The sequence below is a fragment of the Aptenodytes forsteri genome, unplaced genomic scaffold (genome assembly GCF_000699145.1).
Source record: "Aptenodytes forsteri isolate BGI_AS27 unplaced genomic scaffold, ASM69914v1 Scaffold215, whole genome shotgun sequence".
NCBI classification, from domain to species: domain Eukaryota; kingdom Metazoa; phylum Chordata; class Aves; order Sphenisciformes; family Spheniscidae; genus Aptenodytes; species Aptenodytes forsteri.
In genome coordinates, this window is record NW_008795910.1 from 1007453 (window position 1) to 1023985 (window position 16533).

Below are 16533 nucleotides of genomic sequence, written 5' to 3' on the forward strand. Positions count from 1 at the left end.
CATCGGTTGGCAGGTGGTGAGCAATTGTACTGTGCATCACTTGTTTTGTGTATTATTATTATTATCATATTATTATTATCATTTTATTTCAATTATTAAACTGTTTTTATCTCAACCCACGAGTTTTTCTCACTTGTGCTCTTCCAATTCTCTCCCCCATCCCACCGGGTGGGGGGGAGTGAGCGAGCGGCTGCGTGGTGCTTAGTTGCCGACTGAAATTAAACCACGACACATAGCTGTTTAATTGGCCACTAAAAAGAAGAGTGGGGAGATTTTTTTTTTCTTTAAAGAAAAGAAAAAGGGATGATCCTAGAAAGCTTGGAGGTAAAATGATTGAGACAATAACGAATAGATGAATCCACTTAGGGTGAATCCAGCATGGAAGACTAACCAGCAGAGCGTTTGCAGAGGAAAACTATGTCTTTCTACTGTACAGAAATTACTTCTATGCCAGTGTAATAATGGATTAAAACTGGATTTACCAGGGATTTCAAAGCTTTTGAAATACCTCCTGAGAGTTTATTAAATGAAGTAATCCTCGGGGGGAACAAAATTCTATGTGGGATTTGAAGACCAGCGGAGACAGAAAATAGTCAAATGTGCCAGAAGGTTAACAACTGATGGCCCAAATGTCTTTCCTAATAATATACTAAATTGCATTCTGTAGGAGGAAATGAGCAATTAAATACGTGGTGTGGCACTGACAGAAAAATTTGTTGAGAGCTGTGAGGAACTTGAGACGAACTAACGGCTGGCATACTTGGGATAGGTTAGGAGCTGTGTCTCATGTATAACTTACAATTTTCAGTTAACATTATGAACTCTGTTTACTCTGCAAACTAAAAATCTCTGTGTAAGCTCGGTCTTGTGCTGACTGTAATTTTTAGCTCCATCCGTTTAAACAAAGTGCCAAGAGCTGGTGCAATATTTGTAATGTAGTTATATTTACCTTTTATTTAAATGAAATGCTCCTAGTCAGTTCAATGCGTTTATGACCGTATAAACCAGTCATTTTGGTGTGGCAGGTACTACATAAAAGTTACCTAGTGGGGAAAAAGGTGGATTTAGATTGGATCTAGGAACTCACCAGGTACAATATTTGAAGTTTCCATCCAAGCAGTGGTATCAAGTCAGTCTGTCATCACCTGCAGAGCTCAGAAGGGGTGTCGTAGTACACAGCTCTGTTGATTTTCAGCAGGAAAATCTTGACCAGAAAATGTGATTCAGTAGATTCCATTAATTTAATAAAATAATAATAAAAAATAAAAAATTAACATCATGTGTATTACACTGTTAGGTTCTAAATGAACTGCAGTCCACAGGAAATAAATATATATGTACTTTTGGACAATTTAGTAAAAAATATTTACACAGGCATCAAGCTGGGCTCAAAAAAGCACATGGGAATAATAGCCTTTGTAGATACTGGTAATCCTGTTGCTGTTTAATATCAAAAAGACCGAGAAGTGTCGTGATAAAATATTACAAATTACGTGTATGTTAAGTGTACTGAGCATATTTGTTTGATTAAAACACAGGGACATATACAGTGGCTCAAAGGCAAATTATTTCAAGCTACTCAAAGAAATGCTTTGTTATTCAACACAACTGTCATGTTATTTGCGTAAAAATGTTTGTCAAGTTTCAGTAACTATCAGATGTTTACTTAAATAATGATTAGACTTTTGTGTAATGATGGATCTAGTTTAATAATCTTGAATTGCAGCTGCGTGGTTTGGGATTTTTTTAAGCACAAATACTATCTTGTGTCATGAGCCTGTCACCAAATTCATCATGTTATGGAGAAATATCTTCTTTTTGGATTAAATTTTATCATGGAGACTTAGGCATCTTCTCTGAATGCTAGTACTAGCCACTGTTGGCAACTGAGCTGCTTCAAGGTGGCATTTCCTTTTCTCTTCTTGATACGTGAGTAACATTCAGCTAGAAAGTGGCCATCTGAACAGTACAGTACCCCTGAAAAAGAGGACGCTGATAGTAACTCCCCTGTTTAGGTTGCTGTAATTATAACAGGAGTTAAGATAGGCAAACAAACATTGCCCGTTTTAAAGAAAAATCTGGTCTAATTTAGTTTGCATGGGAATGAGCAATTGCTAGTGATCACAGCTGGTAAAGACGTGGGTTGGAATGACTGAGGCTCCTTTCTCCTGTGCCAATACGCCTCCACAGTGGTCTGCATCAGCCTCTGCTTTTGCAGTTTTGAGCTGCTCCTTTTGAGAAATTCTTGTGCTGCCATACTGTGTGGTGGCTTGTGAGATGGCCTTAATTATTTTCTGAATTCACTGTGCCAAGTTCCATCCTTGGCTATACTGCAGTACACCCAGAATAGCATCACTGACTTCAACAGCACCCAACGCTTTGTTGAAACTGAGCTCAGCAAAGTTGAAAATTTGGTGCAAAAATAGCTCGGCATATAACCTTTAACATATTCTGAGTTTAGAGCTGTAGTGTTGATTTCTTAAATGTGCAAATAACTGACCATATGGTTAGAACACAGTTATGTAAAAACAAACTGCTTAAAAAACAATTCCTCTTCAGACATTGTTTGCTATAGTTGCCTTTTGGCATTACGTTTAATATGTGTTTTCTGTCACAGATATAAAAGGTAATAATCCCTCTGCAGTTTCCTAGAAAATGTTACATATACAAGACATATGGAAGTTTTACACAAGTTGCAGAGATCATAAATGTTGGCTAGTAATGTAGCTGCGTGCTTACTAATGAGATATTTAATTCTGGCTGACACATAAACCGCTTCTAATACTCTAGAATTATGGAATAAAAAATATTCAGCTATTTGTCTTTAATGATTAAGCAAACGAAGAGTCCAATATATTGAAAATAAGTATGTGCTTGAACTACATGGAGTTCAGTACTTCGTAGTAAAGTAATACTTTCACCAAAATACTTCTGGCAGCTGTCTTGCTGCTGCCAAAGGCGCTTCTAGAGTGTCTTTCAGAGCGTCCTCATTGGCTCAACCTTTAGGGTCCGACTGGCCCAGCAACTTAGATTTTATGTCAGTTTTAATTAGCTTCTTTAACAGCAAGAAGATAAGCATGGTTTATTAACTTATCAAGAACAGGAAGCTACGGACACAGCTGTCTCAGCTGATGATCTCATGAGGCATTGGAGACACGCAGTAGGCTTTGTGTGATGCAAATTGTTAGACACGGTAGACTAGTGCTTGAGAACCTTGAGCGATACCAGGGTAACCACCTGATAGTATTCAATCTCGTGGCCTTAGAGTAGCCAAATTAAAACAAATTAAATTGAACCTCATTATGAACCTTGAGCCATCCATCCACACACCTCTCACGAATGAGGCTGCATCCAACAGATACCTGTTGCATCCTTGGAAAGGGAGAGGAAGGCATAATGGAGTTTGTACTCTGTCTCCTTCACCTTTTAAAATGCATGTAGAGGAGAGAATTAGGCAAAAGTGAAAAAATGTGTTCAGAGACAAACCAGAATTGGAAAACAAGATCAACACAACATAAAAGTAGAGAACAAAGGGTACCCTGAAAAAGGACTGCTGTTAAGTTTTTAATGTCTTAATTGATCAACCATTGTATCTGGATAATGCAGAATAGATGGTCTATGAGGTGTGTTATTACGTGTGTTATTACGGTTATTTCTTGTCTGTTGACCATTACGTATACCAGACATTCATGGGAAAGATAGCTTTTGAAAACAGAAATTTTAATCCTAATTTTGTGCATGTCATGTACATTTAGGCATATCAAAGCATGTTTCTGTTGATGGTTTTGATACTGAGAGGCAGCAGACTTTTTGACCTTTTTCTTGCTGCCCCTTCCAAGAAAAGTTAATGTTGCAGTAACTGAGATGTAGTGATTTAATTACCTAATTGCTTGTAGTCACCAACCTAAAACATGCTTTTCTTGACTCTGTATCTACCTGGTTGGAGAGATTTTTAGTTTTAGCCATTGGGTTTTAACAAGATACAGATTTTTAAAATAAGTACCATAGTTGCAAACAAAGCTGAGGCATGCATAATAAGTAGCAATTACTTTTTCAGAAAAGTCTGTACTGACCACAACCTCTGAACTCCTTTACTGTTGGTATTTTGTCCTAAGAGAGTTCTTTAGCATCTAATTATATATTACACAAGTAGTTGTATATCTTGAACTTAAAAATTTGAGGTTTTTTCCAGAGGGTGTATACAGAGGCTGCTTACGGAAATACTGCCACTTCCGTGAGAGGGGCAGGCAGGCATTTGGCAGCAGTTTATGCCACAGGTTAAATCAGGTGAGGAAGATACTTGGTATTCTGCTGAATCCTGAGCCTTCTTGAACGGCGTTTGTGAGAGGGTTTGAACAGAGGCTTACTAATGTCCCTACCACTCATTTCTGTGGGCTTTCTCTTTCAAGGCTCAGCTGTAATAAAGCTCTTGGGTGCTAAGAACAAGATTTGCAATGTCTTTAAATGAAGATATTATGTTGAATTATGGCCATTCCACCTATTTTGTTTATTTGCCCATTTAATAACCTAAACTTTATTAAGTGTTTAAATCAATTGCCTACATTTTACCGAAGTGTTAAGATAGTGATTGATAGGGTAAATAGTTGTCAGGCTACTGGAATTAAAAAGCAACAGAACCTGTTCAGTTTTTAGGGTTTAGTGTACGTTTTCATCAGTTTTAAAAAATGACAATGTAATGAAGAAGGTATAATTAAAGTTGTAGAGAATTCTCATCTATTGTTTATAGAGAATTGTGTGTTTACTATTACAAGATTCCTTTACCTGATAGACTGGAATAGCTCCACTGCTAATGGACCTTTTTTTTTTTTATAGCACTGCCAAACAATGTATACCATATTTATAAATAATGGAATAAGCACACTCTTGAAGTATACGACCGCGATGACCTTAGCAACATTGAATGCTGGCAATGAATCTATTAAAAAGTTTTTCATTGTTGAGATTTATAGGCTTGTTTCTGATTCTACAGCATACACCATTTTTTGTTTCTCACTGAACCTAGGCTTACAACTGTGGCAATCGGTCTTTTATTAAAGAAACGTTTATGAAATGTGGGAAGAAAATTCTAGAAATAACTGTGGAGCCTAGAGATAAGCATGAGATATGCAGAACAGTTGCTAGGCTGTAACTTCAGAGCAATGGCTGTCTTCTGAGATTTGACGAACAATGATTTCTGCTTTGTAAATCAAAATTTGAGTTTGTTGGTGAAGAGGAAAAGGTGATTTGACCACCGATGCTATTCCAGCAAACAGCAGTTGCAAATGTTCTTCAGCTGATTTGTAAGGAGGGAAGGACTGTGCTCTAGAGATGCAGGTGGAAAGCAACACTGGACATCACCTTGCACCACTGAAGTGAGAACGTCAGTCCTGAATCTTCATGATAAACTGTGCAGTCCCTATTACAGACTAGAATTGTTAAATGTCAATGCTTTCAGGAACTGTCTGATCCAACATTTAGAACAAGCTTTTGGGGCATCTTGAAGTGTAGTTAAGTATCGCTGCGGTGTTTGTGTCTATACAGATGTGAATTAACCTTTGTGTGCTGATTTTCCACACTGAATCTAACAGGTTCCCATATTGAATACAGGCTACTAGAGACCACGCCGGCCTCTAGCTGAGGCCAGAAACGAGCAATAGAGAAAAGGCTTCTTTTTTTTTTTTCTCCCCCCCTTTTTTTTTTTCTGCCTTGTCATTTCTGTAGTGTTAGTCAGTTGTCTTGCAGTGCCAGGATTTCTAGCTCAGTGATCATGCCTATGCGAGAAATCGAGAGAATGAGAAGTCCCTCCTGTGCTTAAAAATTTCCTCTTGCCTCTACTGTGTTGGATACTATCACTCTCCCAAGTGCTTCTTTTCATTGCTATTTTAATAAGAGCTCTGCCTTCACATTTCAGTTTAATTTTCTTAGGGCCAATGAAAAAATCCCCATTTGTCACTGAGGAAATTACGAAGTCAGAACCTGAATCCTGCGTGTTAGCTTTATATTGCATATATGTCAATCTCTATCATTGGCTGTCCTTGATAAATGCCACAGAATTATGTGACCAAGTGCTATACATATGTAGTACGTTATAAGAATAATACTTTTAACAATAGAACAGGGAAGAAGCTATTTTCACTTGATGATTTAAATATTCTTGTAAGGTTAAAAGAGCATCCCTTTAACAAATAGGGTCCTTCCCTATGCATGAAGTGAAAAAAGCAGCATATAGAAGTAACAAAAATGGGCAAACAAATTTTGGGTGGATCGCAATATATGTTACTGGGACAGCTATAACCCAGGCTGGACCACAAAGCTTCTAGACTCTGAATCCCATGTCTTAATGAGACCATCTCGCTGCTGTTAAGAGAACTGGGGTTCTGAAACTTTTGACAAAACATTTAATCCCCAAGTCCCTGTTTCACAGCCTCTTGCAGAAATCCCATTATCCACCTTAAAGCCCTCTGTTAATTAGGCCCTTGTTGGCTTTGTCAGTCATTTGATCTCTTCCCATCTGGATTTCGTAGTTGAAGAGGGCTTGCTGACTCTGGTCCACCAGCATGTAAAGAGGCAAACCACTAAAATGTGGTGGTTTTTTTTTCTTCTTTGTAATCCATGGTATAGTTTCATCCTGTTTCTTCCGTTAGGGGTAGTTTAATGTTTGCCATTTTGGATGGTAAAGCCCCTGCAGTGGATGTCGCTTACTTCAGCATTTACTTCAGGAGTGAATAAAGGGAAGCTGTCATTTGGCTGGAGGCCATTCCTGGGTTGTTAGCATCTTTCAGTGTCTGTGGGTCACCATTATTCAGACCTTGGAAGACATTTGTAAAAGGAGTGTAGTTTGGTAACACCTGTGATTTACTGGTAACAGTGTCTGGATGCCACTGAAAATGCCAGCAGTCATTTATGGCTCAATCAGTGGAATCAATGAACAAGTCTGCAGTTTGCAATTACGAAACTGTGGGAAACCTGGTTTCCTAGTTCTGAGTATTGTCCTATAATAATTTGGTTTTATGTAAAGTGAAAGAGTTGCAAACTTCTCCCCTCCCAAGGACATTTGGAACTGTGCAAACCAGACGTGCTTTTGTTACACGCCTAGTTTGCAGGGAAGATTTGTAAAGCATTTATGCCACAGTCTTCACTTTCTTTAAATAATTACAGCAAATATTTGTGATCACTGAAGTAATATAGGATCAGTCTTGTTCCCAGAGAAGATTTTTCTTACAAAAAAACCCAAACAATATAATTCTTTTAATGACATTAATTTCCAGAAGAAAAGTTCTTTACAAATAGTAGACTGTCTCTTTAAAAAAAATACTTTCCCGTTATCCGATAATTTCCCAAGTGAATGAGTTGTCCTCATGAATTATACTGAACTCAACTTGCAGTTTATATTCATACTTATCTGTGAATCAAACTCTTTTTATTTCACTAGTAGATTAATTCAGTATGACCCACATTTGAGAACTAAAACCCATGGGTCTGATTTTGTCCTAGTACTTGAAAAAGGGATAGCAGCTATGAGATACATCTTGTTTAATTCTGAGTTTGTACAAACGCTGCTGTCTGTAGTACATCAGTCAGGGGGAAGAGATTTTGGAGCCTTGTTCAGTTGTTATACACGAGTATGAAGAGTAGGGATATAAAAATGTGGGAAGTGTGAAGCAGGTAGGTAATCATAACTTTTCATAAAATAAGAACTACAAATTAAGTGGCAGTAGCTTAAAGCAAGTGCATGGACGTATTTATTGATTTATTTTCCCCAGCACAATGTATAATTAAACTACAGAGCTTGTTGACAGAGACTTATTCCTGACTGACTGAACAAAAATTGTGGGAGGAAGATCAGTCTGTGGCTAATCAATGAAAGGGGTAAATGGAGCTTTTGACTCTAAAAGTCTTGATATAGCTGACTGTCAGAAGCTTGACATGGTAAATCCTACTTCACAGTACCCTGATTCTTATGTTCTGCTTAAAGTGGCCACTTTGTCACTGCTGGAAACCAAGTGTTGAGGTAGATGGACTTTTTTCTTATATTGTCCTAAAACATGTTTTTCCATACTTAGTGTAGATGCTTTTCAATAGCTGTTCTATGGCATTCAGATTGACTTGACAGTATTATAAATATGTGCTTTACCAAAAGATATGCAAAAACATGGTATGTGGAAACCTTACTAGGAAAGGCATGAGCTTGCTTAGCTGGCTGGCATAGGTGCCTCTTGCTTGATCTGTCCTTTTGTAAAAATACCTGTGATAAAGGCCTTCCAGGTTGGTATACGAGACAGTGAACTGGCTCTGACCCTAATCCTACTCCACTGGGAATGAAATACTGGGAAAGAGTCAAAGCAGTCTTGCAAAGGGAAGTCACACCTCACAAATCTATTGGAATACTTTGACTTTTTTTTTTTTAAAAAAAAAAAAAAGGCAAGTAAATTGGATTTTGTTGTTAAAATGACTTTCAAAAACAATGCGATTTAAAAAAAGGCAAGTAAATTGGATTTTATTGTTAAAATGACTTTCAAAAACAATGCGATGGATTTCCAAAAGATGTTTGAGAGGACTCTTCCATAAAAGAAGTGAGGCTGCAGTAGAAGAGACAAGGTGCTCAAAAGGTGAACAGATAAGAGGCAAAGACCAGCAGTAAACTCTTGGTAGGGGAGGTTACCAGAGGTGTCCCCCTAGGCTCTGTGCTGCGGTCTGTGCTCTGTAACATACTCGCGATAACCTTGAAAGGATGGTGAAAAGTATGGTGAGAAATCATGCCTGTAAAGCTGCCAATGTAATTAATGTTGTTCGAAATAACTTTATTCTCCTTGACCATGAACTGTCCTTCGTTTTGATATCCATCCACAGTCTGTGTGGCAGTTTTTTCTTGTGTATTGGGGATTCGTAGTGGTAGACTTTTCTTCTCATGTAGCATTTAAAACTGCAAGGATGTGTACTCATTCACTTACATATATAGGTTAAAATGACTGTGGTAAATACTGTGGTTTACTATTCTAATAAGCATCCTTAGAACATTTTGGTTTTTGTATCCAATTAGAACAGCTTAATTCCCCCCATATTTTTGATTAAATATAAAGTTATCAGAGCTCTCTTGGTACTGTAGTTGAACTGCAGAAGAACAAGTCCCATGCGGCTGCTGCTGTCAGAGGCAGTACAGAGCTTCACACATTTCCAAGTTAGGGTGTTACGGTCTGGATGGGGGGGTGGCAGTTAGATGGGTCAAAGCTGCTTGGATGGCAGCTGTTGATGGTCGCTCTTGTTTGCAGATGGCATCAAACTGGAGGGAAGGGTTGATACAATTGCGGGTAAGGCCACCATTTAGAGGTGCGGACACAGGCTGGAGGAATGGGCTGGTAGGAACATTATGAAATTTGATATGGAGCAATACAGCAATACCTGGGAAGACAGCTTGGGGACTAACTGGATGGGGAACAGCTCTGCTGAGTAGGACCTGAGGATCTTGGCAGATGGCAAGCTGAACGTGAGCCAGTGGTGTGCTCTGGAAACAAAGGCGGCTAATGGCATCCTGGGTTGTTTTGACAGGGTCATAGTAGACGAATGGAAGTGGTCCCCCTTTCATTGCCACTTATTGCATTGAGCATACTGTGCCCAATTTTGGGTGTCAAAATATCAGAGAGACTGATGAAATGGAGCAAGTTCAACAAAGGCCACCAAGTCTGTGGGGCTGGAGCACTTGCCCTGTAAGAAGAGGCTGAGGAGTTACCAGGGATTGTTCAGCCTGGGGCAGGGAAGGCTTTGGGGGGACCTAGCAGTGGCCCCCAAGTACCTACAAGGAGGTTATCAGGAATACCAAGTTAGGATCTTTACTGCAGCAAGCATCTGGAGGATGAGAGACAAAGGGTATAAGTTGAAATGAGAGGTTTTGGACTGAATATAAGGAAAAACTATGAGGGCAGTCAAGCAATGGAGCAGGTTTCCCAGAGAGGCTGGGCAGTCCTCCTGGGAGGTTTGTAAGACTCTAGGTAAGAGCTCTGAGAAACCTGAGCTGGCCTCATAGCTGACCCTACTTTGAGCAGAAGCTTGGCCTGAGGTCCCTTCCAACCCGGATTATTCCGTGTTGCTTTGTTCTACCTTAACAAAGACAGATGTCAGACTTACTTTCTTGGAGATAGAGTTATTCTTCAGAAGTAAGCAAAACTGTGTCTAAAACATGCTTGTGCACCTGATGGAGCTGTTGGAAAACCCATTCCTTTATTTTGGGAAGGAGCTTGCTCTTTAAAAGAACATTCTGTACCTGATTCTTGTTTTCAGGGTTTCAGAAGTCTCGTTTTGCAATTGAGCATTTTGACAGCTTTCTTTTCAAGTTTACATTCAGTCTTTAATGGTTGCTATAATTTCACTTTTAAACAGCGTGGTTCTTCAAAGCCAACAGTGAAACAGCATCAACTGAGGTCTGTCTGGTGATCACGAGGGGTTCCCAGTGGCTCATTTCTTCAGCTGTCATTTGTCAGAACACACTCATGTAATCTTAATGAACAATGTGCAAAGCCATTAAAAACTCAATTACGGCTTTCTTTTTACTGCAGACGTGAGAAAATGCAATCATAAAGTGCTGATGTGTAAACACAATAGCCACCATCTGCTACAGAGTAGCATTTCAGCTCCAAAAAGAGGATATATGTTGCAGATGCATCAATAATAGGACGCTTATCAAGGCATCATTATACACCAAGCAGGGGAAAAATTGAAATTTATGGCCAGCTAGAGAGCACTTCATGGTTTAATTCCCCAATTTTCAGTGGTATGTTTAATAACTATGAGAGAGTGCCGTTTTATGTTCCTGTCGTTTGAACGGATTTTTAAAAATGAATTTATTTACCGTCTTCGCATCCTCCTTACTTCTGACTGATCCAAACGTAACACATTCATTTTTAGTTATTCAGGACAAAACCAGCAAGTTATTAATTAATCTAACCTGTTGATCCAAGAGTACTAAATTTAATTGACCTGATATTAAATCTGCTTTAATGAACATATACTTCTGTGTCCAATACATATAAAAAAGAACTTTTACACTGCATAGGTAGTTTTTTCCCCCCAAACTCATTTTTTCAGTTTCGTGTTGACTTTATGACATTTGAATTTTCTGGATAGAAGTAAACAAAACAAGGCTAAGTGATTTTTTTTTTCTCCTCCTATTATTATTTTTTAAAATTGGATATGCAATGGTCTAAATAAGAGTTTCTCCCCGATACCTTTCATTTTATTCAGATTCTTGCCTGGAGACAAATTTTCTGGAGAAGTAAACAAAACAAGGCTAAGTGATTTTTTTTTTTCTCCTCCTATTATTATTTTTTATAATTGGATATGCAATGGTCTAAATAAGAGTTTCTCCAAGATACCTTTCATTTTATTCAGATTCTTGCCTGGAGACATTTAAGTGGCTTTCAGTTGTCCATTGATCAATAATTTCCATTTGTGACATTTTAATTCATTCCCAAGTTCTTTATATAAGTGGAAAATATGACAAGCGGTTTGTTGGTGCCAGACCAGATTGTATCTCTTTTATTTGCACATATAGGCCTATAAATTGAGAATAATTCCCATCAGCTTCAATTCTGCGTTCAGCCTAAAGAAGGCTGTCAGCCTCTGAATCGCAATATGGCATTTTTCATTAAGGATAATAAGGAAAACCACACTTGTCCTTAAAAGGCTGTTTTGAATTTTTTTTTTTTTCTGGTGGGAGCAATTTTCGTGGTCTCTCACCTACCTGGAAGTGATGTATCCTGCCCAGACAAGCTTCAGTGGGCGTGGAGATTTGTAATAGGACAGTGGATCTCAGCTGTTGATCTTGGAGCATGCAGAGCAACCTTTTGGAGGTCCTAGGGGACGGGGACAGCATGCCCGTTCAGGTTCCCACTGTGAAAAGAAAAATGAAAATGTGTGCAGACGGGTATATTTGGAGGCCAGTTTATAGAATACAGGGTATAATTTATTCATAACTGAAAGTTATAAATCGGTGTATTCTTGTATCCGATGTCAATTATAGTTTTGACAAAACTATAAGTTTACACCCCCTACAGTGGCCAGGCTGGAGGTGTTGTGCACGTGCCTTGACTAGCCAGGGAAGGGTTTGTTGTGGAAGGTGCCATGCTAAGTCTCTGCAGAAATGAGGAACGTGGTATAGTTAGTAGATGACAAACTAGCTTAAACAAGGTGTGAGTGCTTTTCTCTGGCAGAGGTGGCACTATAAGTGGAAATTTTTCATCTTTTCCACTGTCATATAAAATAATACCTCTTATCAGGACTTCGCTGGAGACACATTTTTATAGTATTTTCTCCTGTATCTCCAGGCATACTGTATTTAAAAAAAAAAAATCATAAGCTATAAATAAGAAGCTATGAATAATTTGCATATGACAATTGTTTGTAAGGCTATTCGTTTAGTAACTAAGACTAATGATTTTGTTAAGCGCTCTTTGGTGGATGGATGTTTTACTTGCTCGTGTTGTCAGTCACTGGATTCAGGCTCCATACTCTCTCTAGCATGTCAGCAGTTGCACAAAAGGCCATTGTCATACAGCGAATAGCTTGTGATTCATTTTTTTGTGGGTGGCAAAAAATAAAATTGTAATTATTGCTTTGAACTTTTTATAAAAGCTGATGTTTTTTCTCCCAGACGAAAGCTCGTTATTTTTATATATGAATCTGTAAAAGTGAAATACGCCCTAACTTTTTCTATCATTGAAACGCTTGCCTACCCCAGTGCAATTCAAGACCGTATTGTGTTAGACACAGTACAGCTTCAGAGTAGTTCTTTAGGGTAGGAATCCATGTATTATCCAAATTAAAAAAAAAAAAAAAGTTGACAAAGATGCCCAGAAGTTAAATGATGTGCCCTATGATCCAATCAATGATGGTGCAAAAATGAGTTTTCCTGGGTTTTCCTACCCAGTGTAGCAGGCACTTGGTTGAAAACCTTATGGATGCACAGGAGCTCTGTTTTTCTTCACCGAGTGTTTTAACTGACTGTGCCATCGTCCTCAAGTGTGAGATCTGGCAAATGTAGAACTTGTCTTCATTGTATCATGTACTGTTTCTCAAAATGGCATTGAAATGCTGCAGGCAGTGCATTTCACAGCAGCTGCTATACTCCTCTATACTATACTACTGTTACTCAGCAGTTTTGCACTGGCTTTCCTCCCAGATTCTCAGTAGAAGAGTAGTTCTTACAACTATTCTTGCTTTATTTGTAAGGGAAGATAAGGCAGACTATGTGTACTGACAGAGATCATGGAAGTTAATGTCATAATTAGTCTTAGAAACCAGGCTGTCGGGTTTCCAGCCTGCTGCCTTAACTGTCAGGCTGTGCTGCCTCTTCAAGCCTGTTGGCAATTGTGCTTTCTGATAATAGATTATCCTAGGTCATAGAAACGGAATCCAAATCTCAGTTTCTCGAAACTTTAGCTTATTTGGGTGGATTTTTAAGAATAGTATGTATACAGTACTCGCTGAAGAAGGGGATTTTGTGGTTGACTGGGAGCAGAATTAGATCAACAGTGAACATTTGTCAGGAATCCCATCTTACAGACTTTGATTATTAGAGAGAAATTGAGAAGTTTGGATTCAGCTCTTATGTTTCTCGAAGTCCTTGCTGTGAATCTGGAATGTCTTGATTTGGGGCCATTTTGATTTTCAGCATATCAAAATGAAAGATAGAATTACCAGAGAGCATCTTGTCTGTAAATTTTCATATTTCTTAGTACAGCCTCTTCCCCAGCTGTGCTTGCATTGTGCTTGAATTTTCCAGGGTCTCTAGAATGTGTGATTTTTTTTGAAAGATTGACTTCCTTCTGCGTCCATGCTTTTCAATCCTCTACAAAATGCACATATATCATATAAACACATTTTGAAAGATTGACTTCCTTCTGCATCCATGCTTTTCAATCCTTTACAAAATGCACATATATCATATAAACACAGGTAAAAAAACATTTTTGTGGGAGAAAGTTGCTGGTATCTGTTGATATAAATTTAGAATATATGCACAGAATTGATCAAAATGTTTATCTGGCTCATCTGAGTCACACTGCTATGACATGGAATAGGGAAAGTCAATAGGTTAGAAGTGAGGCAAGGCTTTTCAAACTCAATCTTCTGTGAACTGCAAGAGGCCAGCAGAGAAATACATTTGTAGCATGCCTTGGCAGCAGCATCAGAACTGAGAGTGTCAAGAGGGCTGCATTTGATTAAAAATTATCATGCCTGGCTGCTGACACACAGATTTCCTCCCTCCCCCCCCCAGTCTTAGTATTTTTCTCAGCTTTTTCTGAGTGTGAGTGTCCACACACACATAAAGGAGATCCTTTAAACAGAATTGAATCAAATAACTCTCATAATGTTTTTCCTTATTGCTAACATTTGTCACCTTGATGCATCTGTGAAGAGATGAGTTGAGACACAATGTGCTGTGAAATAACTGCTTGATGAATCAAAATGCGAGTTCAACATCAAGTGCCATGGTTAATATGATGCAAGCTTCCAGGTTAACAAATTCATAAATTGCCTTAGTACATATTTCCCTCCCTAAATTCAGCCCGTCCTTCCCTCCTAGAAGAATAATTGTCCTTGTTGCATTGTTTCTAGTTGAGATGTTGCTGTTACGCTAACAAGCCCAATTCATTTGGGCTCTGAAAATTGGGTTTTTCTTAACACATTACAACCTTCAAAAGTTTATAGTGCCAAGATGCAGGGTTCACAGGTATAGATTGGCACGAAGTGGGTGGGGGCCGTGTAGGCAAACATCAGCTGAGAATTTGGTCCATTGTTGTAGTTTTTGTATTGAATGTGTCTTTGGGGGACTGTACGTGGTAGGAGAGCCTCGTTGCTACTTGAGGTGTGAATATGCTTTTAGTGACTGTTTTTTCACAAGGTTATAAAATAATAAAAGCAAAATTGTATTTTTATTTTGATTTTTATGTTATCTAATTACAGTGGTTCTAGTTGGCCCTGAATCTATTTGTGTATATACCTTGCAATTTTTAATATCCTTTCTTTCTGTTACCTAACAGCTAGCATAAAATAGCTGGTTGAGTTCTTCAGATGAATGTTTTGTTTTCTGGCTTCGAAGGGAATCACTGACTTTTCTAATGAAACTGTTTTTACTGAAAAAGCCAAGCAAAACCACTCTTTCTTCTCTTTTTGCTTTCCTCTATAGGCTCCTTCATGATGGTGAACAGCTCCGGGCGGGCATCTGGGCAGAAAGCTCACTTGCTCTTGCCTACGCTGAAAGAAAATGACACGCATTGCATCGACTTCCACTATTACTTATCCAGCAGAGACCGTTCGAGTCCTGGCGCTCTGAATGTCTACGTGAAGGTGAATGGAGGACCACAGGGCAATCCCATATGGAACGTCTCAGGGGTTGTTACAGAAGGATGGGTGAAAGCAGAACTTGCCATCAGTACATTTTGGCCACATTTTTATCAGGTATGAGTTTGTAATGTTTTTCTCTTTTTTTCCTTTGAACATTTGGCTAGGTATGAGCTAAGCTATTGTTAGCAATAGGTATTCTGAAGATTAAATCCCCCTCTGAATTTTTCCTATCAGAACGAGTTTACATATAGCAGTTTTATAGCAAGAGGGTTATATAGGCACCTTGACATATTTCTTCCCGCTTCACACTTTTTCTTCAGTGGTCACAGAGTGATGGTTAGACTGCTGGGAGTCAAATTATTGGGAAGTTAAGACCCACTTGTTTATCATTAAATTGGCACATAAACAGCCTTGCATTGGCACTTTCCATGGCACTATGTAAATGTAAATACAACCGGGTGTCTAGATGTGTAACTGTATCTCCGCATAAATTTGCCTGAACTATTTTTGGCCCTTGGTTGGTTCCATAAGAAGGAACATTTGTTCACTCAGCTTCGCATCTGGACTTTTCCTGTGCCCGTATAAGGGGTGTAAGTACATAAGCTACTAATAAAATCTCATACCATGTTATCAACATGAGCATATTCTTCACCAGATCCTCCGTTCCTCTTCTTTTTAGCACTGCTTGTAACATAATTTTACTTTTCTGTTAGGAGATTTCTTTTTTTTAAAACAAGCACAAAGTTGAGGAATGTAATGGGTAAATTTTTTTTCAGTTATATTAATTTTACAGCTACTTGTTAGCTGTCCACTTAAAACTTCACGTGGGAACTTTGCAGTCATTGTTTTAGTTTTAATTAGATAAGATTGCACACAATGGACTCACATACTTCTTGTTAGGTGTTGAAAGCATTTTTGTCTCGTTTTATATTCAAGACAAAAAAAAAAGCCTGGGAGGTAATTGCACCCTAAACCTTGCAGGAAAAATACATATGATATTAATAAAAGACATGAGTGAGGTAAGAATTACCATAGAATAAACTATGAAAAGGCAGCAAATAGTCTGTGGGTAGAAAACAGCAGGTAGAAAAGCTTGCTTTTTTTTTTTCTTTTTTTGCTTCTAATAACTGGGTAGGAGGTCTATAAAATCTGAGCTGAAGTAGAATGCTTTAATGTTCTGCCTCTGAAAAAGAG

At 38.4% G+C, this 16533-nt stretch overlaps 1 protein-coding gene across 1 annotated transcript in view; it reads left to right on the forward strand.

The window, feature by feature from the left end:
- PTPRT (protein tyrosine phosphatase, receptor type T) overlaps positions 1-16533 on the forward strand; it is a 347808-nt gene that overhangs the window by 40150 nt on the left and 291125 nt on the right. The window contains exon 2 of the mRNA XM_009284586.1: positions 15182-15453. Coding sequence (XP_009282861.1) covers positions 15182-15453 — 272 coding nt within the window. The remainder of the gene's footprint in view (positions 1-15181; positions 15454-16533) is intronic.